This window comes from Carcharodon carcharias, chromosome 33 (genome assembly GCF_017639515.1).
Source record: "Carcharodon carcharias isolate sCarCar2 chromosome 33, sCarCar2.pri, whole genome shotgun sequence".
Lineage (NCBI taxonomy): Eukaryota > Metazoa > Chordata > Chondrichthyes > Lamniformes > Lamnidae > Carcharodon > Carcharodon carcharias.
Genome location: NC_054499.1, coordinates 11,889,893 through 11,916,793, shown reverse-complemented (window position 1 = coordinate 11,916,793; position 26,901 = coordinate 11,889,893). Strand labels below are relative to the sequence as shown.

Genomic DNA, 26,901 nt, shown 5'->3' with positions numbered 1-26,901 from the left:
ATAAAGCTCTCCTCTCTCTCTCTCTCTCTCTGTGTGTGTGTGTGTCTCTCTCTCTCTCTCTTTTCTAAACGAACACCACCCGCCCCAAGTCCAAACAGATGAGCCTAGGGAGGGGGGAGGCAGAGAGGGTGGGGGGAATGCTGGAGAGGGAGGAGACAGCATTCCTAAAGGGAGGAGGACCTCTCCTTGGAACAATTTCAAGCTGGAGAGCATGAGAGAGAGAAAGAGGCATCTTTGTCCTTCCCAGCCTTTAAGCAGAAGCTTTGGTAAGTAAATGGCATTTGTAGACGCTTTTGCGGGAGGTATACAAGCAGGTTAAAACAAAAAACGTGCCAGCTGATTTTGCAGCAATTCTCTGTCTCCTGTTGCTGTCTCTGTGTCTTGTTGTGTTGAGTTTAATGTGAATAATAAGATATATAAAAAAAAACCTCATCTCTAACCCGTCAATTCTTGACTTGTTCCGGCTCTTTGTGCATATTGTCGAGATTTCCCTTCTCATTCACAGGGTCCATGGGAGCGGTGTGTGGGCGAAAGTGATTAAGGGGATACCTTTGCTACTTTGGAGAAAAGGAGTCTTGAGACCTGGGCTCCTCCTCGCTTCAGGGAAAAGAGAAGGTGGAGGGGGAGAAGGAAGGGAGACCGAACAGAGGCCAGGATTATGTATGTGAGCTCTCTGCTTCTGGTGCTCATGGCTAGGGGACTGGCGAGGAGCTGTCCAGCACCCTGTTCTTGCTGGAATAAAGCATTGGACTGTAGCCAGAAGGATTTGGTTGTGGCTCCCTCTGGGCTGCCACTGCACATTACCAATCTCAGCCTGGCCCACAATAAGGTGCTCGCCATTCCCCTGGGTTACTTCGCCTGCTATACCGAACTAATGTTCCTGGACCTGCGGAACAACTCCCTCACCGACCTGCCCAACGGCCTCTTCGTTCCCCTCCAGAAGCTGACCCACCTCGACCTGAGCTACAACAACCTCAGCCAAGTGACCCGGGACCTGTTGAGGCCCACCCACAACCTGGTGAGGTTGCTCCTCAGCCACAACCCCGGGCTGTCCGTCATCGCCCCCCAGGCCCTCTCTGGCTTGCCCCGTCTCCAGCACCTGGACCTCAGCTACAATGGCCTCACCTTCATCGGCCAGGACCTCTTCGACAGCATCCCGGCCACTGCGTCCATCCGACTGGCCGGGAACCCCTGGTTCTGTGGCTGCTCCATGGAGCCTCTTCTCAAATGGGTGAACAGGAATCTCCACCAGTGCAACTCCGGTAAAGGGGAGCAAGGGGGGTGGTGGGAATTGAGGGGTGGGTGATGTAGTGGGTAGCGGGGCAGTGGTGGGGGTTGGGGGGCTGTGGTGATCAGAATATCAATAGGCTCACCTGGCCTATGCTTTAATTTACATTTTTGCAAAGCTGGCAACCAGGGAGGTCTTGTGGCACAGTGGGTAGCATCCCTGCCTCTGAGCCTAGACACTCTGGGTTCAAGTCCCACCCCAGGACTTGATGCCCAAGGGAGGTGAGTTCATAACAGGGCCAATTAAGTTGATTATCACCCTGTAAACCCTGCCTGCAGCAGGCAGCAAGAGTGGGTGAGTCTCCTGGTCAGCAATGTTTGATGCAGAGTGGTGTCCCTCTGGTGACAGGCTAGCAACTGGTTCCAAGGAAGAAAACTAGCTGTGGAACCAGAGATAAGCACACACATACATCTAAAGATTCCAAAAGCCTTGGAAGGCCTTGAAGCAGCTTACTGGAGACATGTCAGGAGTGAGAGAAGTGGGGAAACCAGAATTGCTCTCCTTTGAGTAGAGGAGGGTTAAGGGAAGATATAATAGGTATAAAGGGTTTTGCTAGAGTGAGTAAGGAAAAACTGTTAACCGGTGGTAGGAGGGACGCAGATTGAAGAGAATTGGCAAACAGGCCAGAAGCTACTTGAGTAAACTTTTTTTTAAACACAGCAGGTAGCTGCCTGAAGGGGCAGTGGAAGCAGGTTTTTCGGAAGGCAGTCAGATTAAAAAAACTTGAAAAGGGGAAGAAATAACAGGGGCAAGGGGAAAGGGAAGGGAACATTAATTGGACAGCTTTACCAAAGCCATGCTAGCAGAGGTAGAGTGGGCCAAATGGCCTCCTTCTGTGCTTCGTGCTTCTATGATTAAGGTCATCTGAGGATATGTCTTGTCTTTAAATTTATGGATCTTCATAGTTATGGCTTACATTTCATAGAATTTCAGCAGCACAGAAACAGGTCTCTGCCAATGTTTATGCTCCACATTAAACATTAGCCTCCTCTCTACTTAGAATGTAAACTTGTTACCCTGTGGAATAGTTGAGGTGAATAGCTTTTATGGGGAGTATATGAGGGAGTACACGAGGGACAAAGGAATAGCAGGGTATGTTGATTGGGTGAAATGAAGTAAGGGTGGGGGGATGCACACACAGGACCATTTGCGCCACATGCTCAATGTAGGTGGCGAGGGGCATTTGGCTTGGGCTTATTGGGTAGATTGGGCATCAAGGCCCCAGGTCATTCCAGATCGACATGGGAATGGAACACCCTCCTCCCCCACTGTGCCACACTCCATGGGTTGGCCTTTAGGTCACTGAGTAGTGGAGTGAAGGGGGTGCCCCACATTTAAATTTGGCAAACAATCCGTGAGAGACCTCAATTGCTGGATTGAGGCCCGGGGTCAGGTCTGGGTGCCCTCCAGCATAGTAGCTGTGGGGAGGAGGGAAGGAGGGGGTCCACAAAAAATAGCTGGAGATTGAGAATTGTCCCTGCAGCCTCCTGGCGCAATGAAGATGTATTATTTACAGCGTTTTTGTATCCTGAGGTTGTCCTGACTAGTGGAAGACATTGGTTACAAAATAGAAGAACTCTGTTATAATTAAGAACATGCAGTTCTGCAGCCCTAAGTTTACTTGATCCACCTATAAATACACAGTGTTCATCTCACAACTCAAGCATCTGAGAGAGCGTGTGACTAAGTGGTAGAATATTATTTTTGGAATCAGCCAGATGTTTTGCAGGTCCTCCCCATTCCTGGGTTCTTGTTCTCTGTTGTAGATTTTCAACTCTGTCTCTCTCTCTCTCTATCTCACACTCTCTCTCTCTCTCTCTGTCTCTCTGTATCTGATTCTCTCTCTCTCTCTCTGTTTCTCTCTCTCTGTATATGATTCACTCTCTCTCTCTCTCTCTCACACACACTCTATGTCTCTCTCCCAATGCCTCTTATGCTCTGCCTATCTCTCTGTCTCTGTCTCTGTCTCTCTCTCTCTCTGGCTTTGCCTCTGGCTCTGTCTCTGGCTCTGTCTCTCTCTCGCTCTTTGTACCTGATTCACTCTCTCTCTCTCACACTCTGTGCCTCTTTCTCAATGTCTCTTTTGCTCTGCCTTTCTCTCTGTCTCTGTCTCTGTCTGTCTGTCTGTCTGTCTGTCTCTCTCTGGCTCTGTCTCTGGCTCTGTCTCTGTCTCTCTCTCTCCCTCTCTCTGTACCTGATTCACTCTATCGCTCACACTCTGTGCCTCTCTCTCAGTATCTCTTTTGTTCTCTGTCTCTGTCTCTGTTTCTCTGTATCTGATTCACTCTCTCTCCCTTACATATTCTATGCCTCTCTCCCAATGTCTCTTTTGCTCTGCCTTTCTCTCTGTCTCTGTTTCTCTATCTCTGTATCTGATTCTCTCTCTCCCACATTCTATGCCTCTCTCTCAATGTCTCTTTTACTCTGCCTTTCTCTCTGTCTCTCTATCTCTGTATCTGATTCTCTCTCCCTCTCCCACATTCTATGCCTCTCTCTCAATGTCTCTCTTGCTCTGCTGTTCTGTCTCTCTCTCTCTGTCTCACTCTCTGTCTACCTCTCTATCACTCGTCCTGTCGACCTCTCTCTCTGTCAGTCTCCGTGTCTCACTGTCCCACTCTCTATCACTCTCTCTCTGTCAACTTCTCTAGCTATCTGTCTCCTATCCATGTCTCTCTTTCTTTCTTTACCTCTCTTTGTCTCTCAATGCATCTGCCTCTCTCCCTTTCTCTCACTTCCTCTCTCTTACATAAAATGTATGACCCATAGAACAGCTACCTGAATGTTTCACAAATAAAACTTTGGCCCACATAAGTTTGAAATACTTACTTTATTTTTGTTTTGATAATCCAGTTTGATAAACGCAAGCTTCCGTTATAGTTGCCTGTAATGTAGCAGATGTACTGACCCCAATAGTTTCCTGTGCCTGGCTTTAATTATGACTGGATAAATGTGCAGAGATCATTAATCTTTCAGTGCAGATGTTGTCACACAGATGAAAATGAGGGCATCCTGTGAGTCCGCCTTTACAATGGGCAGTTCCTTTTCAGAGACTGGGTGAGATGCTTCCTGTTTAAGGTACAGTGGAGCTGGCAGACCTGAGTTTATTACCACCTGCACATGGTTGTCGGGTTATGGGAAATCCACCTCCACACCACCCCCAACTCCCCCCCAACAACACACACCGCCCCCAACAATAAGCAAATGGTGGCTAAATTGTCAAGCTAACCAATAGTTAGTAAGACAAGAGGCTCCTAGTCATATTATCAATGGCAAAAGGTATAGGTCCTAGGGATCAGAGGTTGGTTCAAAGCATGTGACTACTTGCTTAAGGTGAGCCCATCCCCTTCAGATGAGACCACTGGCTTCATGAGGCTACCTCCTTGAGGTGAGACTATCTCGAGGTGAGGCCAACTGTAAGGCTATCTCCTTGAGGTAAGTCTATCTCCATGAGGTAAGCCTAACACCAGAAGTTTAGGCCTTTGAGATGAGACTCTCACCTTGCAATGACACTACCTTCGACAAGTGTGGCTATCTCCATGGGATTGAGAATTCATCCATGGAGTTAGAGTGTCTCCTTGGAGTTAAAGTAACACCTTGAGAAAGGGGAACCTTGGAACAGCATCGTACTGTGTGAGATGGTCACTCATTGTATGAGATGGTCACTCGCTGTGTGAGATGGTCACTCGCTGTGTGAGATGGTCACTCACTGTGTGAGATGGTCACTCGCTGTGTGAGACGGTCACTTGCTGTGTGAGATAGTCACTCAATGTGAGATGGTCATTCCCTGTGTGAGATGGTCACTCGCTGTGTGAGATAGTCACTCGCTGCGTGAGATGGTCACTTGCTGTGTGAGATGGTCACTCGCTGTGTGAGATGTTCACTCGCTGTGTGAGACGGTCACTCACTGTGTGAGATGGTCACTCGCTGTGTGAGACGGTCACTCGCTGCGTGAGACGGTCACTCGCTGTGTGAGACGGTCACTCGCTGCGTGAGACGGTCACTCGCTGTGTGAGATGGTCACTCGCTGCGTGAGATGGTCACTCGCTGCGTGAGATGGTCACTCGCTGTGTGAGGTGGTCACTCGCTGTGTGAGATGGTCACTCGCTGCGTGAGATGGTCACTCGCTGCGTGAGATGGTCACTCGCTGTGTGAGGTGGTCACTCGCTGTGTGAGATGGTCACTCACTGCGTGAGATGGTCACTCGCTGCGTGAGATGGTCACTCGCTGCGTGAGATGGTCACTCGCTGTGTGAGGTGGTCACTCGCTGTGTGAGATGTTCACTCGCTGTGTGAGATGGTCACTCGCTGTGTGAGATGGTCACTCGCTGTGTGAGATGGCCACTCGCTGTGTGAGATGGTCACTCGCTGTGTGAGGTGGTCACTCGCTGTGTGAGATGGTCACTCGCTGTGTGAGACAGTCACTCGTTTTGTGAGATGGCCATTCGCTGTATGAGATGGTCACTCGCTGTGTGAGATGGTCACTCGCTGTGTGAGATGGTCACTCACTGTGTGAGATGGTCACTCGCTGTGTGAGACGGTCACTTGCTGTGTGAGACGGTCACTCGCTGTGTGAGATGGTCACTTGCTGTGTGAGGTGGTCACTTGCTGTGTGAAGTGGTTACTCGCTGTGTGAGATGGTCACTCGCTGTGTGATATAGTCACTCGCTTTGTGAGATGGTCACTCGCTGTGTGATATGGTCACTTGCTGTGTGAGACGGTCACTCACTGTGTGAGATGGTCACTCACTGTGTGAGATGGTCACTCGCTGTGTAAGGTGGTCACTCGCTGTGTGAGATGGTCACTCGCTGTGTGAGATGGTCACTTGCTGTGTGAGGTGGTCACTTGCTGTGTGAGGTGGTCACTCGCTGTGTGAGGTAGTCACTGTGTGAGATGGTCACTCGCTGTGTGAGGTGGTCACTCACTGTGTGAGATGGTCACTTGCTGTGTGAGATGGTCACTCACTGTGTGAGGTGGTCACTCACTGTGTGAGATGGTCACTCACTGTGTGAGATGGTCATTTGCTGTATGAGAAAGTCACACTTTTTGAGATGGTCACTTGCTGTGTGAGATGGTCACTCACCGTGTGAGATGGTCACTCACTGTGTGAGATGGTCACTCACTGCATGAAATGGTCACTCACACTGTGAGATCAACATTCGCTGTGTGAGATGGTCACTCAATGTGTAAGACGGTCACTCGCTGTGTGAGACGGTCACTCGCTGTGTGAGGTGGTCATTCGCTGTGTGAGGTGGGCACTCGCTGTTTGAGATGGTCACTCGCTGTGTGAGATGGTCACTCACTGTGTGAGGTGGTCACTCGCTGTGTGAGATGGTCACTCGCTGTGTGAGATGGTCACTCGTTGTGTGAGGTGGTCACTCGCTGTGTGAGGTGGTCACTCACTGTGAGATGGTCACTCGCTGTGTGAGATGGTCACTCGCTATGTGAGGTGGTCACTCACTGTTTGAGGTGGTCACTCGCTGTGTGAGATGGTCACTCACTGTGTGAGATGGTCACTCACTGTGTGAGGTGGTCACTCGCTGTGTGAGGTGGTCACTCGCTGTGTGAGACGGTCACTCGCTGTGTGAGATGGTCACTCGCTGTGTGAGGTGGTCACTCGCTGTGTGAGATGGTCACTCGCTGTGTGAGATGGTCACTCGCTGTGTGAGGTAGTCACTTGCTGTGTGAGATGGTCACTCGCTGTGTGAGGTGGTCACTCGCTGTGTGAGATGGTCACTCGCTGTGTGAGACGGTCACTCGCTGCGTGAGATGGTCACTCGCTGTGTGAGGTGGTCACTCACTGTGAGATGGTCACTCGCTGTGTGAGATGGTCACTCGCTATGTGAGGTGGTCACTCACTGTTTGATGTGGTCACTCGCTGTGTGAGATGGTCACTCACTGTGTGAGATGGTCACTCACTGTGTGAGGTGGTCACTCGCTGTGTGAGGTGGTCACTCGCTGTGTGAGACAGTCACTCGCTGTGTGAGATGGTCACTCGCTGTGTGAGGTGGTCACTCGCTGTGTGAGATGGTCACTCGCTGTGTGAGGTAGTCACTTGCTGTGTGAGATGGTCACTCACTGTGTGAGACGGTCACTCGCTGTGTGAGATGGTCACTTGCTGTGTGAGATGGTCACTCGCTGTGTGAGATGGTCACTCGCTGTGTGAGACGGTCACTCGCTGTGTGAGATGGTCACTCGCTGTGTGAGGTGGTCACTCGCTGTGTGAGATGGTCACTCGCTGTGTGAGATGGTCACTCGCTGTGTGAGGTAGTCACTTGCTGTGTGAGATGGTCACTCGCTGTGTGAGGTGGTCACTCGCTGTGTGAGATGGTCACTCGCTGTGTGAGACGGTCACTCGCTGTGTGAGACGGTCACTCGCTGCGTGAGATGGTCACTCGCTGTGTGAGGTGGTCACTCACTGTGAGATGGTCACTCGCTGTGTGAGATGGTCACTCGCTATGTGAGGTGGTCACTCACTGCTTGATGTGGTCACTCGCTGTGTGAGATGGTCACTCACTGTGTGAGATGGTCACTCACTGTGTGAGGTGGTCACTCGCTGTGTGAGGTGGTCACTCGCTGTGTGAGACAGTCACTCGCTGTGTGAGATGGTCACTCGCTGTGTGAGATGGTCACTCGCTGTGTGAGATGGTCACTCGCTGTGTGAGGTAGTCACTTGCTGTGTGAGATGGTCACTCACTGTGTGAGACGGTCACTCGCTGTGTGAGATGGTCACTTGCTGTGTGAGATGGTCACTCGTTGTGTGAGATGGTCACTCGCTGTGTGAGATGGTCACTCGCTGTGTGAGACGGTCACTCGCTGTGTGAGACGGTCACTCGCTGCGTGAGACGGTCACTCGCTGTGTGAGGTGGTCACTCGCTGTGTGAGATAGTCACTCGCTGTGTGAGATAGTCACTCGCTGTGTGAGACGGTCACTCGCTGTGTGAGACGGTCACTCGCTGTGTGAGACGGTCACTCGCTGTGTGAGACGGTCACTCGTTGTGTGAGACGGTCACTCGCTGTGTGAGACGGTCACTCGCTGTGTGAGATGGTCACTCGCAGTGTGAGATAGTCACTTGCTGTGTGAGACAGTCACTCACTGTGTGAGATGGTCACTCGCTGTGTGAGACAGTCACTCACTGTGTGAGATGGTCACTCGCTGTGTGAGACCGTCACTCGCTGTGTGAGATGGTCACTCGCTGTGTGAGATGGTCACTCGCTGTGTGAGGTAGTCACTTGCTGTGTGAGATGGTCACTCGCTGTGTGAGGTGGTCACTCGCTGTGTGAGACGGTCACTCGCTGTGTGAGACGGTCACTCGCTGCGTGAGATGGTCACTCGCTGTGTGATGTGGTCACTCACTGTGAGATGGTCACTCGCTGTGTGAGATGGTCACTCGCTATGTGAGGTGGTCACTCACTGTTTGATGTGGTCACTCGCTGTGTGAGATGGTCACTCACTGTGTGAGATGGTCACTCGCTGTGTGAGGTGGTCACTCGCTGTGTGAGACAATCACTCGCTGTGTGAGATGGTCACTCGCTGTGTGAGGTGGTCACTCGCTGTGTGAGATGGTCACTCGCTGTGTGAGGTAGTCACTTGCTGTGTGAGATGGTCACTCACTGTGTGAGATGGTCACTCGCTGTGTGAGATGGTCACTTGCTGTGTGAGATGGTCACTCGTTGTGTGAGATGGTCACTCACTGTGTGAGATGGTCACTCGCTGTGTGAGATGGTCACTCGCTGTGTGAGACGGTCACTCGCTGTGTGAGACGGTCACTCGCTGCGTGAGACAGTCACTCGCTGTGTGAGGTGGTCACTCGCTGTGTGAGATAGTCACTCGCTGTGTGAGATAGTCACTCGCTGTGTGAGACGGTCACTCGCTGTGTGAGACGGTCACTCGCTGTGTGAGACCGTCACTCGTTGTGTGAGACGGTCACTCGCTGTGTGAGACGGTCACTCGTTGTGTGAGACGGTCACTCGCTGTGTGAGACGGTCACTCGCTGTGTGAGACGGTCACTCGCTATGTGAGATGGTCACTCGCAGTGTGAGATAGTCACTTGCTGTGTGAGACAGTCACTCACTGTGTGAGATGGTCACTCGCTGTGTGAGACAGTCACTCACTGTGTGAGATGGTCACTCGCTGTGTGAGACCGTCACTCGCTGTGTGAGATGGTCACTCGCTGTGTGAGATGGTCACTCGCTGTGTGAGGTAGTCACTTGCTGTGTGAGATGGTCACTCGCTGTGTGAGGTGGTCACTCGCTGTGTGAGATGGTCACTCGCTGTGTGAGACGGTCACTCGCTGTGTGAGACGGTCACTCGCTGCGTGAGATGGTCACTCGCTGTGTGAGGTGGTCACTCACTGTGAGATGGTCACTCGCTGTGTGAGATGGTCACTCGCTATGTGAGGTGGTCACTCACTGTTTGATGTGGTCACTCGCTGTGTGAGATGGTCACTCACTGTGTGAGATGGTCACTCACTGTGTGAGGTGGTCACTCGCTGTGTGAGGTGGTCACTCGCTGTGTGAGACAGTCACTCGCTGTGTGAGATGGTCACTCGCTGTGTGAGGTGGTCACTCGCTGTGTGAGATGGTCACTCGCTGTGTGAGGTAGTCACTTGCTGTGTGAGATGGTCACTCATTGTGTGAGACGGTCACTCGCTGTGTGAGATGGTCACTTGCTGTGTGAGATCGTCACTCGTTGTGTGAGATGGTCACTCACTGTGTGAGATGGTCACTCGCTGTGTGAGACGGTCACTCGCTGTGTGAGACGGTCACTCGCTGTGTGAGACGGTCACTCGCTGCGTGAGACGGTCACTCGCTGTGTGAGATGGTCACTCGCAGTGTGAGATAGTCACTTGCTGTGTGAGACGGTCACTCACTGTGTGAGATGGTCACTCGCTGTGTGAGACAGTCACTCACTGTGTGAGATGGTCACTCGCTGTGTGAGACCGTCACTCGCTGTGTGAGACAGTCACTCGCTGTGTGAGACAGTCACTCGCTGTGTGAGGTGGTCACTCGCTGTGTGAGACAGTCACTCGTTGTGTGAGACGGTCACTCGCTGTATGAGGCACAGCTTGAGTAGAAGCCCCTGGGTTTCCACTGACGTTATTGTGGGAGAAACCCTGAGGAGCCTCAATAGTGACCCCGCCCTCACCCCCACTCCCACCCCGGGCCCCCATTCAGTCAACCTTCTTAGGCGCAGGCAAGAATGGGATGGGTTTTTAGGGTCAATCCACGAGTCACAATTGCATTGGCGTTGTCAAAAAAAAACCCCAAGAAAAATAAGTGTGGACTATTTTTAGATTCAAAAGACATAGATTTATGGACCCATGACTGATATCGAGGTGACCAGTGGCCCAGGGTCCAAGATGAGCTTGTAAGGAGTGACAGTGGCACAGCAGTAATGTCACTGGCCTAGCAATCCAGAGGCCCAGGCTAACGCCCAAGTGACATAGGTTCAAATCCCACTCCGGCAGCTTTTAATAAAACCTGGAATTGAAAGCTAGTCTTGTTAAAAACCCATCTGTTTTGCCAACACCCTTTGGGGAAGGAAATCGGCCACCCTTACCTGGTCTGGCCTACACATAACTCCAGCTCTGCAAGCCAGTTCAAGGGGCAATTGGGGATGGGTAAGAAATGCTGGCCTTGCCAGCGACAGCGAAAGAATGAAGAAAATTAAAAACCACCGGTTACAGAACTTCTTCAGAACTGGGTCATTGTGCACGATGATAAACTTGCAACAAGGCACAGGGGACCCAAGGAACCTGCCAACAGAGAGCAAATATAACAGGCTCTTCCACATTCAATTTGTGCCTCTTTGACAAGAAGATAGAGAAGAAGATAAATGAATGGAGGTAGAGAGGACAATTTAGAGGCAGTAATAAATCTCGGGCCCAGGATGGCTGCGCCAGCTCTTGGTGCAATGGTAGAGAAGATAAATAATTGTCTCCCTTGCTCTACTGAGAGGGGTTTTTTCCGATTTCAATCACACGTTACAGCAGTTGGCAGTTAAGTAGTCAAAGTGCAAGGCTGAATTAAAACCTTGCTGTTTACCATCTACATCAGTGACTTGGATGAAGGGATTGAGCGCACGGCAGCTAAAGTCGCCGATGACACCAGCGTAAGTGGGAAAGTAAGTTGTCACGAGGAGGCAGGGAGCCTGTGAAGGGATATGGACAGGTTAAGAGAGCGGGGAAAAAAAATTGGCAGATGGAGTATAAGATGGGAAAATGTGGATTCGTCCACAGGAAGAATGGAGAGGCATTGAAATGGAGAGGGATCGCAGAATCTGGCAGTGCGGAGGGATCTGGGTGTTCAGGTACATGAGTCACAAAAGGCTAGCATGCCGGTGCAGCGAGTGATTGGGAAGGCAAATGGAATGTTGGTATTTATTGCAACAGGAATGGAGTATAAAAGTAGGGAAGGCTGTACAGGACCTTGGTGAGGCCATGCCTGGAGTACTGTGTCTCCTTACTTGAAAAAGATATATAATTGCATTAGAAACAGCACAGGGGAGAGCCATGGTCTTACTAAATAGCAGAGCAGGCTCAGAGGGCTGAATGGCTTACTCCTGCTTCTATGTCCTATGTCCAATGTTCCAATGATGGGAATTACTTACAAGCATCTGAGAACTGAAGGATAATCAAAAGGCCTGTCTGGTCCGCCCATGAAGCCGCTCATTAAAACCTCGACTGCCTGTAACTTGCATCAAGTCCTCTTCACCCGTTGCCCACCCTTCCACCCCACTCACTGCCCCCCTGCTCAATAACCTATCTTTACCCAGCAACACTGCAAATTTAAAGTTTCCACCCCGTTTTCAAATCCCGTGCGCATCCCCAATTTTATTCGCTCCACCATTGACGGCCTTACTTGCAGCTTTGCTGTCTCCAGTTCTGTCCTAGGCCCAACTGTATTCAACTACTTCATCAGTGACCTTCCCTCCATCAGGAGGTCAGGACTAGGGACATTCGTTGATGATGGCACAGTGTTCTGTGCCACTCATGACTCCTTAGATACTGAAGTAGCCCATGTCCAAATGCTGCAAGACCTGAATAAAATTCAGGCTGGGGCTGTTAAGTGGTAAGTAATATTTGCGCCACACAAGTGGCCAGATAATGACCATCTTCAACAAGAGAGAATCTAACCATTGCCCCTTGATATTCAATGGCATTGCCATCACTGAATCCCCCACTATCAACATCCTGCGGGTTACCATTGATCAGAAACTGAACTGGACTAACCATATAAATACTGTGGCTACAAGAGCAGGTCAGAGACTAGGAATCCTGCGGTGAGTAACTCACCTCCTGACTCCCCAAAGCTTGTCCACTATCTACAAGGCACAAGTCTGGAGTGTAATGGAATAGTCTCCACTTGCCTGGATGAGTACAGTTCCCACAACACTGAAGAAGCTTGACACCATCCAGGACAAAGCAGCCCTGCTTGATTTGGCACCACATCCACAAACATTCACTCCCTCCACCATCAACACACAGCAGCATCAGTGTGTGTCCCATCTACAAAATGCACTGCAGGAATTCACCAATGCTCCTCGGACAAAACTTTCCAAACCCATGACTACTACCATCTAGAAGGGCAAGGGCAGCAGATAGATGGGGACACCACCACCTGGAAGTTCCCGTCCAAGTCACTCACTGTCCTGACTTGGAAATATATTGGCCGTTCCTTCACTGTCGCTGGGTCAAAATCCTGGAGCTCCCTCCCTAACAGCACTGTGGATATACCTACACCACATGGACTACAGCGGCTCAAGAAGGCAGCTCACCACCACCTTCTCAAGGGTAGTTAGAGGTGGGCAATGAGTACTGGCCAGCCAGCGAAGCCCACATCCGGTGAATGGATAAATTTTTAAAAATCAAGAATTAGTGGAAGGATACAAAGAAATCGATAAATACCACATGGGCACAACAAAGGTAGCTGGTCTGAGGGAAACATTAAGGCACTGGGAGTGTGTTTAATCAAACAGTGTAGAGAGAGCTTTACCCTAAATCTAACTACCTGCCCTGGGAGTGTTTGATGGGGACAGTGTAGAGGGACCTTTACTCTGTATCTAACTCCGTGCTGTACCTGTCCTGGGAGTGTTTGATGGGGACAGTTTAGAGGGAGCTTTACTCTGTATCTAACCCCGTGCTGTACCTGTCCTGGGAGTGTTTGATGGGGACAGTGTAGAGGGAGCTTTACTCTGTATCTAACCCCGTGCTGTACCTGTCCTGGGAGTGTTTGATGGGGACAGTGTAGAGGGACCTTTACTCTGTATCTAACCCCGTGCTGTACCTGTCCTGGGAGTGTTTGATGGGGACAGTGTAGAGGGAGCTTTACTCTGTATCTAACCCCGTGCTGTACCTGTCCTGGGAGTGTTTGATGGGGACAGTTTAGAGGGAGCTTTACTCTGTATCTAACTCCATGCTGCACCTGTCCTGGGAGTGTTTGATGGGGACAGTTTAGAGGGAGCTTTACTCTGTATCTAACTCCATGCTGCACCTGTCCTGGGAGTGTTTGATGGGGACAGTGTAGAGGGAGTTTTACTCTGTATCTAACCCCGTGCTGTACCTGTCCTGGGAGTGTTTGATGGGGACAGTGTAGAGGGAGCTTTACTCTGTCTCTAACCCCGTGCTGTACCTGTCCTGGGAGTGTTTGATGGGGACAGTGTAGAGGGAGATTTACTCTGTATCTAACTCCGTGCTGTACCTGTCCTGGGAGTGTTTGATGGGGACAGTGTAGAGGGAGTTTTACTCTGTATCTAACCCCGTGCTGCACCTGTCCTGGGAGTGTTTGATGGGGACAGTGTAGAGGGAGCTTTACTCTGTATCTAACTCCATGCTCTACCTGCCCTGGGAGTGTTTGATGGGGACAGTGTAGAGGGAGCTTTACTCTGTATCTAACTCCGTGCTGTACCTGTCCTGGGAGTGTTTGATGGGGACAGTGTAGAGAGAGCTTAACACTCAGTGCTAGATTCAGAAAAATGAACTGTGACTCGTGCACAATATTAGTCTATTTTCTAAGTGTCTAATTATTGTTCATTGGAGTCAAATACAGAGTTCATTAGATCAGGAGCTTGTTGAGAGTCTTTGATTTGACTTTGCAGAGGAAGTGGATGATGAAGCCTTGCTGTCACTGTAGGCCCAGCTCTGCTTCACACCAAAGTGTTTGTGACATTGGTTTAAGGAGTGACTCATAAGTTCTTCAATTGAAATGAATGAACATCAGCCCCTTGCTTTTGGCACCCTGCCCATTTTAAAGCTTACACCTCATTTCTCAAAACAACATCTCATTCACTGTCTGCCTGTAACACAGCTGAATTAGCCAACACTTGTTTCAAACTCCCATTTGCTGCAGCTTGTGTGCAGACAGTCAGACACCAGGAGCCTCTTCACTTCTCATCAGTGGCTCCATAGAACTTCAGGATGTGAGAACACAATCAATGCAAAGTGTTAGAGAGAATCCCATTGCCTACTCTCCCTGTCATAACCCTCTATCAATCCCAAACCAATCTCACAGCCCTGCTCTCTCCCCATAGCCCTGTATCAATCCCAAACTAATCCCACTGTCCCCACTCTCTCCCCATAGCCTTGTATCAATCCCAAACTAATCCCACTGCCCCACTCTCTCCCCGTAGCCCTGTATCAATCCCAAACTAATCCCACTGCCCCATTCTCTCCCCATAGCCCTGTATCAATCCCAAACTAATCCCACTGCCCCACTCTCTCCCCATAGCTCTGTATCAATCCCAAACTAATCCCACTGCCCAGCTCTCTCCCCATAGCCCTGTGTCAATACCAAACTAATTCTACTGCCCTGCTCTCTCCCCATAGCCCTGTGTAAATCCCGAACTAATCCCACTGCCCCACTCTCTCTCCATAGCCCTGTATCAACCCCAAACTAAACCCACTGCCCCACTCTCTCCCCATAGCCCTGAATAAATCCCAAACCGATTTGTTTGCTGTCCCATTAATGTTAGGCGGAGGAGTGGTAAAACCTGATGACAGGACAATCAGATGTGTAACATGTAACATGGACTAATCACTCCCTGTGTGAAGCAGGACCTGATCCCCCCCAATACCATTTTTACAGGAATGGGGACCTGGTCCGTGAGTAACACTAGGAGGGAGATGTCAGATGGGCTCCCTCTTCAGGGTAAGCTGCCTGGTGACGATTGTTTGGTTGAAAATCTATCAGATTTGGTCAGTGATGAAGGTGGCTAGTCAGCAGTCAATAGACAGGTCCTTAAGGGAGGAGGATGGGTATATTGGTTGGGGAAATGTGGGTCTCCTAGTTTGGAAAAGGAGGCATCTGAGAACGAACTCCATGGTGATAGATTAAGTAGTAAATATTATCAAAAAGATAGATTCAGAGAACTACTTCAACTGATCTATTGGTGTAGGACAAAGGGACAGAAGGTCAGACTAGTAATTAGGCAAATTTAGGATGGTTGGCAGGAAGTCCTTCTTCACACAGAGAGTGCTCACTATTTAAAATTGAAACCAAAGTATTCAGACCTGTAAAGCAAGAATGTGCTCATATATTTATATCTGTTTATGGGTGTCACTGGCTTGGCCAGTATTTATTACCCATCCCTCATCTGAGGGCATTTAAGAGATGTTGCTGTTGGCCTGAAGTCACAGGTAGGCCAGTCCCGGTAAGGACAACATGTTCCCTTCCCTGAAGGACATGAGTGAACCAAGTGGGTTTTTATGACAGTCAGCAATGGTTTTATGGTCAACAGCAGATTTTATTTCCAGATTTTTACTGAATTCAAATTTTGCAAAATGCCATGATGGGCTTTGAACCCAGGTCTCAAGCCCATTATCCTGGGTCTCTGGAATACTATTCCAGTGCCAATACCACTATGCCACCACCTCCCCCCTTTCACAATTTAATTACTACTACCGCCAACCCCCCCCTCCCTTCCCCCACCAAACCCCCGCAAAATACTTCATAGCCAATGAGATCACCAGGAGGGAAGGGTAAAACTCCAAGAAGTATGACTAATGGGAAACAAAGCAGCAGGTTAGCGTGTGGGGGTGGGGGGGGGGCGGGGGGGGGGGGGGGGGGGGGGGGGGGGGGTTGGATTCAACTTCATGGAAAATTATGAGAAAACTGAAAAGAAAGGAGAGCCCAGGACAGGCTATTAAAGTCTCCAGAACACAAAATAGGACAGATTGTTTGGAAAGGGCTAGGAATCTAACTTCAAGCACATCAGATAAAGGGATGACAGTGAGAAAGGGGATGGGAAATACAGGACTGAAGGTGTTGTATCTGAATGCACGCAGTATAAGAAATAAGGTAAATGAGCTTGTGGCGCAGATTGAAATTGGCAGGTATGATGTGGTGGGCATCACGGAGACATGGCTGCAAGGGGATCAGGACTGGGAGCTAAATATCCAAGGATATACATCCTATCGAAAAGATAGGCAGGTTGGCAGAGGGGGTGGGGTTGCTTTGTTAGTAAGAAATGAAATTAAATTGATAGCAAGAAATGATGTAGGGGCAGATGATGTAGAATCTGTGTGGGTAGAATTGAGGAACCGCAAAGGTAAAAAAACCATAATGGGAGTTATGTACAGGCCTCCGAACAGTAGTCAGGATGTGGGGCACAAGATACACCAGGAGGTAGAAAAGGTGTGTAAGAAAGGCAAGGTTACAGTGATCATGGGGGATTTCAATATGCAGGTAGACTGGGAAAATCAGTTGGTAGTGGATCCCAAGAAAAGGAATTTGTGGAATGTCTACGAGATGGCTTTTTGGAGCAGCTTGTGGTGGAGCCACTAGGGAACAGGCAATTCTAGATTTAGTGATGTGTAATGAGGCAGATTTGATAAGGGAGTTTAAGGTGAAGGAACCCTTAGGAGGAAGTGACCATTATATGATAGAATTTACCCTGCTATTTGAGAGGAAAAAGCTGGAATCAGATGTACCGGTATTACAGTTGAATAAAGGCAACTACAGAGGCATGAGGGAGGAGCTGGCCAGAATTGACTGGGAGATGAGCCTAGCAGGAAAGACAGTGGAACAGCAATGGCAGGAATTTCTGGGAGTAATTTGGGAGACACAGCAAAAATTCATCCCTAGGAAGAAGAAGCATACTAAAGGGAGGACGAGGCAACCATTGCTGACAAGGGAAGTCAGGGACAGCATAAAAGCTAAAGAGAAAGCATACAATGCGGCAAAGAGCAGTGGGAACCCAGGGGATTGGGAAGCCTACAAAGACCAACAGAGGACAACTAAACAAGAAATAAGGAGGGAGAAGATTCAATATGAGGGTAAACTAGCCAGTAATATAAAAGAAGATTTCAAGTTTTTTTAGATATATAAAAGGTAAGAGAGAGGCAAAAGTGGACATTGGGCCGCTGGAAAATGACGCTGGAGAAGTAGTAGTGGGGAACAAAGAAATGGCGGAGGAACTGAATAGGTACTTTGCATCAGTCTTCACAGTGGAAGATACGAGTGACATCCCCAAAGTTCAAGAGAGTCAGGGAGCAGAGGTGAGAAGGTGCTAGGAAAACCGAAAGGTCTGAAGGTGGATAAATCACCTGGATCAGATGGATTACACCCCAGAGTTCCGAAGGAGATAGCTGAAGAGATAGTGGAGGCGTTAGTGGTGATCTTTCAGGAATCACTGGAGTCAGGGAGGGTCCCAGAGGACTGGAAAATCGCTAATGTAACCCCTCTGTTTAAGAAGGGAGTGAGGCAAAAGATGGGAAATTACAGGCAGATTAGCCTGACCTCAGTCGTTGGTAAGACTTTGGAGTCCATTATTAAGGATGAGATTTCAGAATACTTGGAAGTGCATGGTAAAAATCGGGCAAAGTCAGCATGGTTTCATCAAGGGGACGTCATGCCTGACCAATCTGTTAGAATTCTTTGAGGAGGTAACGAGTAGGTTAGATAAAGGAGAGCCAATGGATGTTATCTACTTGGACTTCCAGAAAGCCTTTGACAAGGTGCCGCACAGGAGGCTGCTCAGTAAGGTAAGAGCCCATGGTGTTAGAGGCAAGATATTAGCATGGATAGAAGATTGGCTGTCTGGCAGGAGGCAGAGAGTGGAGATAAGGGGGTCCTTCTCAGGATGGCAGCCGGTGACTAGTGGAGTTCCGCAGGGGTCAGTGTGGGACCACAACTTTTCACTTTATACATTAATGATCTAGATGAAGGAACTGAGGTCATCCTGGCTAAGTTGCAGATGATACAAAGATAGGTGGAGGGACAGGTAGTATTGAGGAGGCGGGGAGGCTGCAGAAGGATTTGGACAGGTTAGGAGAATGGGCAAAGAAGTGGCAGATGGAATACAACGTGGGGAAGTGTGAGGTCATGCACTTTGGTAGGAAGAATAGAGGCATGGACTATTTTCTAAATGGGGAGAGATTTCATAAATCTGGAGTGCAAAGGGACTTGGGAGTCCTAGTCCAGGATTCTCTTAATGTTAACTTGCAGGTTGAGTCGGTAGTTAGGAAGGCATATGCAATGTTGGCATTTATTTCGAGAGGACTAGAATATAAAAGCAGGGATGTGCTGCTGAGGCTTTATAAGGCTCTGGTCAGACCACATTTAGAATATTGTGAGCAATTTTGGGCCCCGTATCTCAGGAAGGATGTGCTGGTCCTGGAGTGTGTCCAGAGGAAGTTCACGAGAATGATCCCAGGAATGAAAGGCTTAACATATGAGGAACGTTTGAGGACTCTGGGTCTATACTCGATGGAGTTTAGAAGGATGAGGGGGAATCTGATTGAAACTTACAGAATACTGAAAGGCCTGGATAGAGTGGATGTGGGGAAGATGTTTCCATTAGTAGGAGAGACTAGGACCCAAGGGCACAGCCTCAGAGTAAAGGGAAGACCTTTTAGAACAGAGATGAGGAGAAACCTCTTTAGCCAGAGAGTGGTGAATCTATGGAATTTATTGCCACAGAAGGCTGTGGAGGCCAGGTCTTTGAGTGTATTTAAGACCGAGATAGGTATGTTCTTGATTGGTAAGGGGATCAAAGGTTACGGGCAGAAAGTGGGAGAATGGGGTTGAGAAACTTACCAGCCATGATTGAATGGCGGAGCAGACTCGATGGGCCGATTGGCCTAATTTCTGCTCCTATGTCTTATGATCTTATGGTCTTATGGCTGGCACAGCAGGGCAATACTGAGAGGGTGCTGTATTGTCAGAGATGCTGACTTTCAGCTGAGGTGTTAAATTAAGACCCCATTTGTTGTCTTGGCCGGACATAAAGCATCCCACGGCACTATTTTAAGAAGAGCAGGGGAGTTCTCTCCAGTGTCCTGGGCCAACATTTTCCCTTTCACCAATTCAATTAAAGGAATGGTATATCTAATTGCCATTTGTGGGAGTTTGCTGTGTGTAATTTGGCTGCCATGCTCCCTACTTTGCAATCGTGACAACACTTCAGAGGAGTACTTCATTGGTTGTAAAATGCTTTGGGATGACCTGAAGATGCGAATGGCGATATGCTCATGCATGTTCATTCTTTTTGTGTGAATACATTTTTCTCATATCACAAATATTTAGCGGACTTTCTGCAACACCACAGAAGAGCATTAGGGCAGAAGCTAAATTTAATATTGAAAGTTCTGCTGAAAGGAGAGACACTTTGCTGTCACTTTTCGTCTTGCATTCATCAGGACAAATGCAAGAATGCCAAATTTCAAGCGATCACTACAACTTGTACTGCAGGAGAAACAGGCGCTGACTGCTTGGCAAGTTGACTCTGATTGGCTGAGGCCATGGAGACAACAATGAGGAACTACAGGCTTCCCAAGCTCCCGGGTAATTCAAAAAAGGCACAAGGCTTGAACATATTCCTTTTGCTTGCAGAGAATGGGTCCCTGCGTATGAACGTACGCCACTTCTAGCAAGTATAAATGAGCCATGTTTTGAGTTTATCCTGAATTGGCTGTTAGAAATTTGGCATTCTTGTGGTTGTCCTGCTGAGTGCAAGATGAAAAGCTTCGACAACATGCCTCTCTTTTCATCAATGTTGAGAACTCTCTTGAATTTTGAGATAGGCCCCATCCAGCACAATTGTTACAGTCTCCAAACAATATAAACACAAATGCTGGCCATATGTATATGGCTCTGTCCAATATGTGTTGAATAGAATTGACTATCGAGGTCATTTGTTCTCTTGTAATTTTCTGAGGCTTTGTTTCAGATTCCAGGGAAGTGGAGTGTGCTGGTCCAGCGGAGGTCAAAGGTATTCCGCTCTTCACCTTGACTGAAGAGAGCTTTAAAGCTTGCCGCTTCTCTTTGACTTTGGATGACTATCTCTTCATTGCCTTTGTTGGCTTCATTGTGTCCATTGCCTCAGTTGCCACAAACTTCCTCCTAGGAATAACCGCCAACTGCTGCCACCGCTGGAACAAGGCGAGTGAAGAGGAAGAGATGTGACCCTTCGCGGACTAACCAACAACTGCAAGCTGCAAGGAAGATCAGATTTTGGCTCCTCATATTCAGCCCACAAGAGGGAAGAGCGAGGGAGGAGAAGCTGGAGCGAGATCTCGGCAAAGACAAGACTGCAAAGCGTTTTGTCAGGAGAAGAGCCCAGGTTCATGAAGAAACCAACTTTTCCTTTTATATTCTTGCTGCCTTTGGCATGAAAGGCATGTGAGGAAGCTATGAATTTGACTCCGTGAGTCGTGACACTCTGAGCGACGCTAGTGAAGAAAACGGAGCACTTGGGCACTGTTGGAGCTAGTGATTTGAAGAAGCTCAGGTTGTGGTTGGACTGGGTAGTTGCTTCTGTTGGGCCACCAGTCTTTGCCAGTATTGGAACAGAATGGTGTTGAAAAAGAGAGTCAAGTTCCTTGACATTATTGCCATTGGTACTGGAGAGCTAAGTCTTATTCATTGTGCTGAATCTACAACTGAAGGTCAGGGTACTAATGTTAATTCCAGATTGTTCAATTGTCATCGCTGCCTCAATTGTCAAGCAAGGAAGACAGGGGATGAATCTACCAATTAATCAAATTAATCTTAATAGGGTTTTAATGCTCAAAAGTGACTGAAACTTTATCATTTCCAAATTCACCTGAGAAAGAGGACCCTGAATCTTTCACATATTTTACAGTCCAATATAAGGAATCAAGGAAGATCAGTTTAAAGTCTTTCCAACAAGAGAAGACCAGAGCAGAGCCCTACGCATTGAAGGGGAAAGAAGACCAAAGCAAATTCTTCATTTGTAATTAGCGCTGGGTAAAAGAGGGGGAGGAGGGCGATGTTTAATTCTGAGTTAAGTTTTGGCATCAACCCAAATGGAGCCCCCATGAGAACTCTACAAACGAGACTGCTACATGAAGAAGAGGGCCAGGATTTGAACATTTGACTTTGCATCATATGTCCGAGCTAGAGTGCGGAACAAACTTATTACCTGGACTTAATGAGGCTGTACAGCTCAGAAACTGGACATTCGATCCAACTGGTCATGTGCTAGTCTTCATGCTCCATATGAGCCTCCTCCCACCTCTACTTCATTTCACCCTATCAGTTGGTGGGAAAGTTTAATAATCTGTATGGGAGGTTTTAGAAGGTATGTGCATCTTGTACATAGCTAACTGTGGGTGGTATAGCTCTCTATAAATAGTTGATGATCAGTTCTGAATTGCCTTTAACTCTATGATGTTGACTGATAGAAAAAGCTATTTGTCAATACAGTTTTTGTCAAATTAAAATTTGAGAAACCGAGGAATTCGTGATGAGGGAAGAGATGATGATATTAAAAACAATTTTAATAGAATATAACTCGGTGTTGCCCTTAACTCTACAGGCACCTGGCCGTTAATTTGACTTAATCTGACACTTCCCTATAGCCAACTGAGTTTTAAATGTTTTATAAAATTAGAGAGCCTGGTATCTGTTTGGCTGTTTAGAGAGAAGAGTGGAGTGGGATTGAAATGCAACTTTTCAAAATAGAATCGGGTAAGGATGGCAATGCCAAAATTGGCACACGAATGTTAATCAGCCTGAGAAAGTGTGACAGCTAGATCAACATTGCAAAGCACTCCACTCCAGCTTCAACAATAACTTACATTTAAGAAAAAGCACCCCCCCCCACCAGGTTACTTCATGGGAGCATTATTAAATGGAGATTCGCAGCGAGCCACCAAAGGAGATGTTAGGGACAAGGCGACCCGAAGGCTCGGTCAAAGAACGAGCTTTAAGGAGCATCTTAAAGGAGGGGAGAGAAGTGGAGAGGTTGGAGGAGGTGGGGGGTGGGGGGGGGGGGGGGGGGGGGGGGTGGGGGGGTGAAATTTCCAGAGCTTCGAACCCCAGGCAGCTGAAGGCCCATGGTGCAGGGATGGAAATCAGGGATCCTCCCAAGGTGGCCAGAATTGGAGGAGCGCAGAGACCTCCTGATCGTGTGCATGAACATTTTTAAAATTGAGCAAAAGCCTACGTATGGGGTCCTATGTGAGCTGGGCTGGCATTTATTGCACATCCTTTGATGCCCTGAGCAGATTAAGAGTCACCTCTTAAGAAAGCGACCTTCCTTGAAGGTCATTAATGAACCATTTGGGCGTTTCTGATAACTCCAATGGATTTCTGTTGTCAACACAAAAAGCAGCAGATTTCTTGAATTCAACACTATCAGTTACCATGGCAGAATCTGAACTTGTGCTAATTCAGCACCATAACTACAACACAACTGTGTATATGGTTGTTAGCGTTCAGTCTACTTACCCGCCATATTCTACAAACTTTACTCTCTTGAAACGCTTCCAATTGCTCTTTGACCCCATCTATCTAAATGCCCTTTGACCCTATTCATACAATCTGCCTTAATGCTCTTTGGCCCCATTTATATCAGCTGCCTGAATACTCTTTCCTGGAAACAGATTGCAGAACTCGGTTACCCCTTAGTAACATCGGAATATTAGGAATGGGAGGAGGCCATTCAGTCTATCGTGCTTGCTCCCACCATTCAACTAAGCCAGGGCTGATTTACACCCTCACTCCATCTGCCCATTCTTTACATACACTTTGAGCGTCATTATGCACCCCCCCCCCCTCCCTCATTTCTGACACCCAACTCCCCCTCCCCACCCAAACTTTGCCCTCTGGAATTCTAACCCTTCGCCACGGAATGATTCACAAGAAGTGCGTTTCCCTCAAGGAAGAAGAAAGCAAAATGCTGCAGATTCTGGAAACCTGAGATGAAGTGGGAGAATGCAGGGAACACACAGGAGGACAGGCAGTGTTAGCGTAGCAAGGAAAGGAGGCTAACATTTCAGGTCGATGACCTTCCACCTGAACCCATTTTTTTTTCTAGTAAACCTCGTGTTTTCCCTGGCAATCTTGGAACCTTCAGCCTAGAATCGACAGGCCATGCCGACCAAATTCTTGGATAAATGCTTGACACTTTGGGCACTAAAGAATTTTTTTGGACTTTGGGTGGATCAAGGGATATTGAGATCAGGCAGGAAAGCAGAGTTGAAGCCAGGATTAGATCAACCATGATCTTGTTGAATGGCTGAGCAGGCTCGAGGGGCCTTGTGAGGGTAAAAATATGACTCCTTTATCATACAACTCCGAGTCTGACTGTAACAGGTGCTCTGTAAATTTAGAAGGATGAAGATATTTATTCGCTGTTTATGCTTAACCATTTATGTATAGATAACAAAGAAACTAGTCTTACAGGCTTTCTTGAGCTTAAAACAAAAAGAGGTTAGTTTTTATTGAGTTATTTATTTATTCGGTAAAAAGCCACCCAGGTGAAGGTATAAAAAAAATTTCAAAAGGTAAACCCTATCTTGACCTTTGCAACTCACACGCACACAAGCATGCAAAATAACAAGCTATATTGTAGGCAGTTACTTTCTTAGCCAAATTAAAGTTCAATGCTGAAAGATCTGTGCTGGAGTTTTAACTTTAATAGAGATAGGGACTTGACTTGAGGGAGAAGGGAAGGGGGAGAACATTACTGCCCCACTGGCAGGTCTTTTCAGACTATTATTTTAACAGCTTGTTCAAGAGATTTGAAAAATGGTTACTTCAATCACATGACCTCTCTCACCCCCAAATTGAATTCAGAAGGTATTTGTTTAGCTGATGCCTGAACCGACTGTGGCTTTTGTTTAAGGGCCAAGGTGATTAGATTCTGTAATGTCCCATCCATTAACTTCCGAATGATTCATTATCCATCTTGATGACGCAGGAAAAACACCTTTCCATGCAGTTATCATCCTAGCAGACTTTCTGTCTCCACTTGAGAGGTAGTCTTACAGAAATGCAAATGTGAGGTCCAATATAGTGTCCAGTAAATCCTTTTGAAGTAGTTCTTGACATCTGCAGGTGTGAAATTCCATGACGGTGTCTGGGCATGTCTGAATTGTAATTGACATTGACTTTCCAGAAACTAGTCAACTTGCAATACCAGATGTCAGGTGACTTGTGGCAGCCATCTTAAGTCAGTATCTTTTCTTGCTTTTTTATATCCTTTTTAAGCAGTTCAATATACGTTTGATCAGCTGATGAATTTACAGATCGAGATCACTCATGCACATGCCACATCATCGTGACAAGGCTCGAGGGGCCATAAGGCCCACCCCCATTCTTATTTCTTGTGTTCTTATGGAGCAGTTCTCTCTCTGCCTCTGCTTTTTAAAAAAAATCATTCTTGGGACGTAAATATTGATGGCAACACTGATGTTTATTCCCCATTCCTCATTGCCTCCTATGTGGTGGGAGTGCTCCCACATGCTACTAGCCGTTAACATTCCCCGCCCCGCCCCCCACCCCACCCCCCGCTCCTCCACACCGAACCAAGTCCAGCACGAACATTCATCACCATGCTGAGCATAACACAAATACAAAATGTTGAAGGGCAACAGCACTGCAGGAGAGAGCACTGTCAGCATAAGGACATTGAGTTCTTTGAAGTAAAACCATTAGTCCTAGGACTCCAGCCGGGTAACCTGCTGGCTGGCATTTCATTGAAACGGATGTGTTCTCTGGATGTCGATACCTGAGCTTCTTCCCGAGTTCAGCAAAAGACCCCCCGTCAAGCTGCTCCCAATTACTGTCTTTGCAGAGCCAATCTTAAGGCTGGTATTTGCCAATCTCCCTCTGTGACGAATGAAGGCCCCCAGTGGGCACCTAAACTGGCCAGTTAGGGGGGAGGTTTCCATCACTGATTAATCTGCTCCGCAAATCAATAGGGCCTGTCAGCCACCGAGGTCAGAGTTTGCAGATTGGATCTGCATAGAGGCCACGTAGTCACGTTTAACATACAGATAGTGCACATGAACAACATCACCTCTTTCTTGGCTGCGATTGTGCAGGGGTTTAGTGGGACGGCTAAAATAAAAATAAAATACTGCGGAAATCTAAAGTAAAAATAGAGAGTGCTTGAAATACCCAGTGGGTTTGGAAGAGTCTGTGGAGAGAGAAACAGAGTTAATGTTTCAAGTAGAATATGACTCTTCTTCAAAGTTACTTGTTTAGTTTAGTGAGGCCACACCTGGAGTACTGTGCGCAGTTTTGGTCTCCATATTTAAGGAAGGAGAGATGCACATCAGAGGCAGCACAGGGAAGGTTCACTAGATTGGCCCCTGGGATGAGAAGATTGCCCTATGATGAGAGGCTGAGTAAACCGGGCCTCTACTCTCTGGACAAACATTCCACCCAGCGCCATGTGCCCTGCTCACTCTCTCTCCATCTGTTTTCATGCAGGAGAAGCTGGCTCACAACAGCAGGGAGAGGTCCCAGGCCCGGGGTGGAGTGGCCCACATTAGGCCCCTCGCTCGCTTCGAGGAGTGTGCTATTGCACTGACAGGTGAGGACACGAACCCTGCCTGTGGTGACAGTGAGGTTGGTGGTGAACACCCACCTGAGGAACCAGCACCACATCATCCCTCTCTCAATGCAACTGTGAGTGCCTCTCTCTCCTGCTTTTGACTCTGCTGCCATGCACTCATTATCTCTACTTTGGTTCACAGGGAGATCTGCCAATCGACTGACACCCTCAGCCAGCCTGTCCCTCAGCTCCATCCAGGTCCTCACCTCCAGCCAAGCGGACATCTCCTCCATGGAAATAAGCAGTCTGGAAGACCCGTCATAGCGCTCACCCATACCCTCCACCAGCGCAGAGACACACACCTCGGTGGGGCCTAGATCTAGAGAAGACTCAGGTTCACAACCTGGTGGTCACCGCATGGACACATGTCCGCAGCAGGAGGAGGCAGGGTCAGCCAAGCTCCCTGGCACTCAGAGGACTGCTGGGGAGGAGGCGTCTGTGAGGTTGGACTCAGATGACGAGCCTCTGGATTCGGCCTTCCAACTCATCCTGGAGAGTCAGCAGAAGGTGGGGGAACATCACGCAGAGCTGTTGGAGGCCCTCAACAGAGTCGGAGGAGTGCATCTGCCTGCTCTCTGATGAAGTGGTGCCCATATGTGCGCGCATGGAGGTCTCCATGAGAAGGATGACAGACGCCGTGGAGATCCTAGTCCATCGTGGAGATGCGCGCAGACCTGCACCCCATCGCAGGGGCCATGGGTGAGTTCCTGCGGTGATGTGAGAGAGACACAGGGCACCTCGACATCCCTCCAGATGCCCCTTCCCCTCAAGGAGTCAGGCCGGGGCCCTTGGCACCCGAAGGGAGGAGG

General features: G+C 48.5%; 1 protein-coding gene across 2 annotated transcripts; it reads left to right on the top strand.

The window, feature by feature from the left end:
- The first annotated feature begins 153 nt into the window (after window positions 1-153).
- On the top strand, window positions 154-22,331 carry LOC121272320 (leucine-rich repeat-containing protein 55-like). 2 transcript variants are annotated; one of them, XM_041178930.1, is made up of 3 exons: window positions 154-266; window positions 506-1,262; window positions 20,453-22,331. In XM_041178930.1, the coding sequence occupies exons 2-3, from the start codon at window positions 659-661 to the stop codon at window positions 20,686-20,688; spliced, it is 840 nt and encodes a 279-aa protein (XP_041034864.1). In that variant the 5' UTR covers window positions 154-266; window positions 506-658; the 3' UTR covers window positions 20,689-22,331. The 2 variants fall into 2 exon arrangements, with proteins under 2 accessions (XP_041034864.1, XP_041034863.1); XM_041178929.1 differs by having other exon boundaries at window positions 256-270.
- Window positions 22,332-26,901: the final 4,570 nt, after the last annotated feature.

Excerpts from the sequence above, each read along its gene's own strand:
- LOC121272320 (XM_041178930.1), top strand. The coding sequence starts at position 659 with ATGTATGTGAGCTCTCTGCTTCTGGTGCTCATGGCTAGGGGACTGGCG. Across the intron at positions 1,263-20,452 it reads TCTCCACCAGTGCAACTCCG|ATTCCAGGGAAGTGGAGTGT; the intron begins GTAAAGGGGAGC and ends GCTTTGTTTCAG.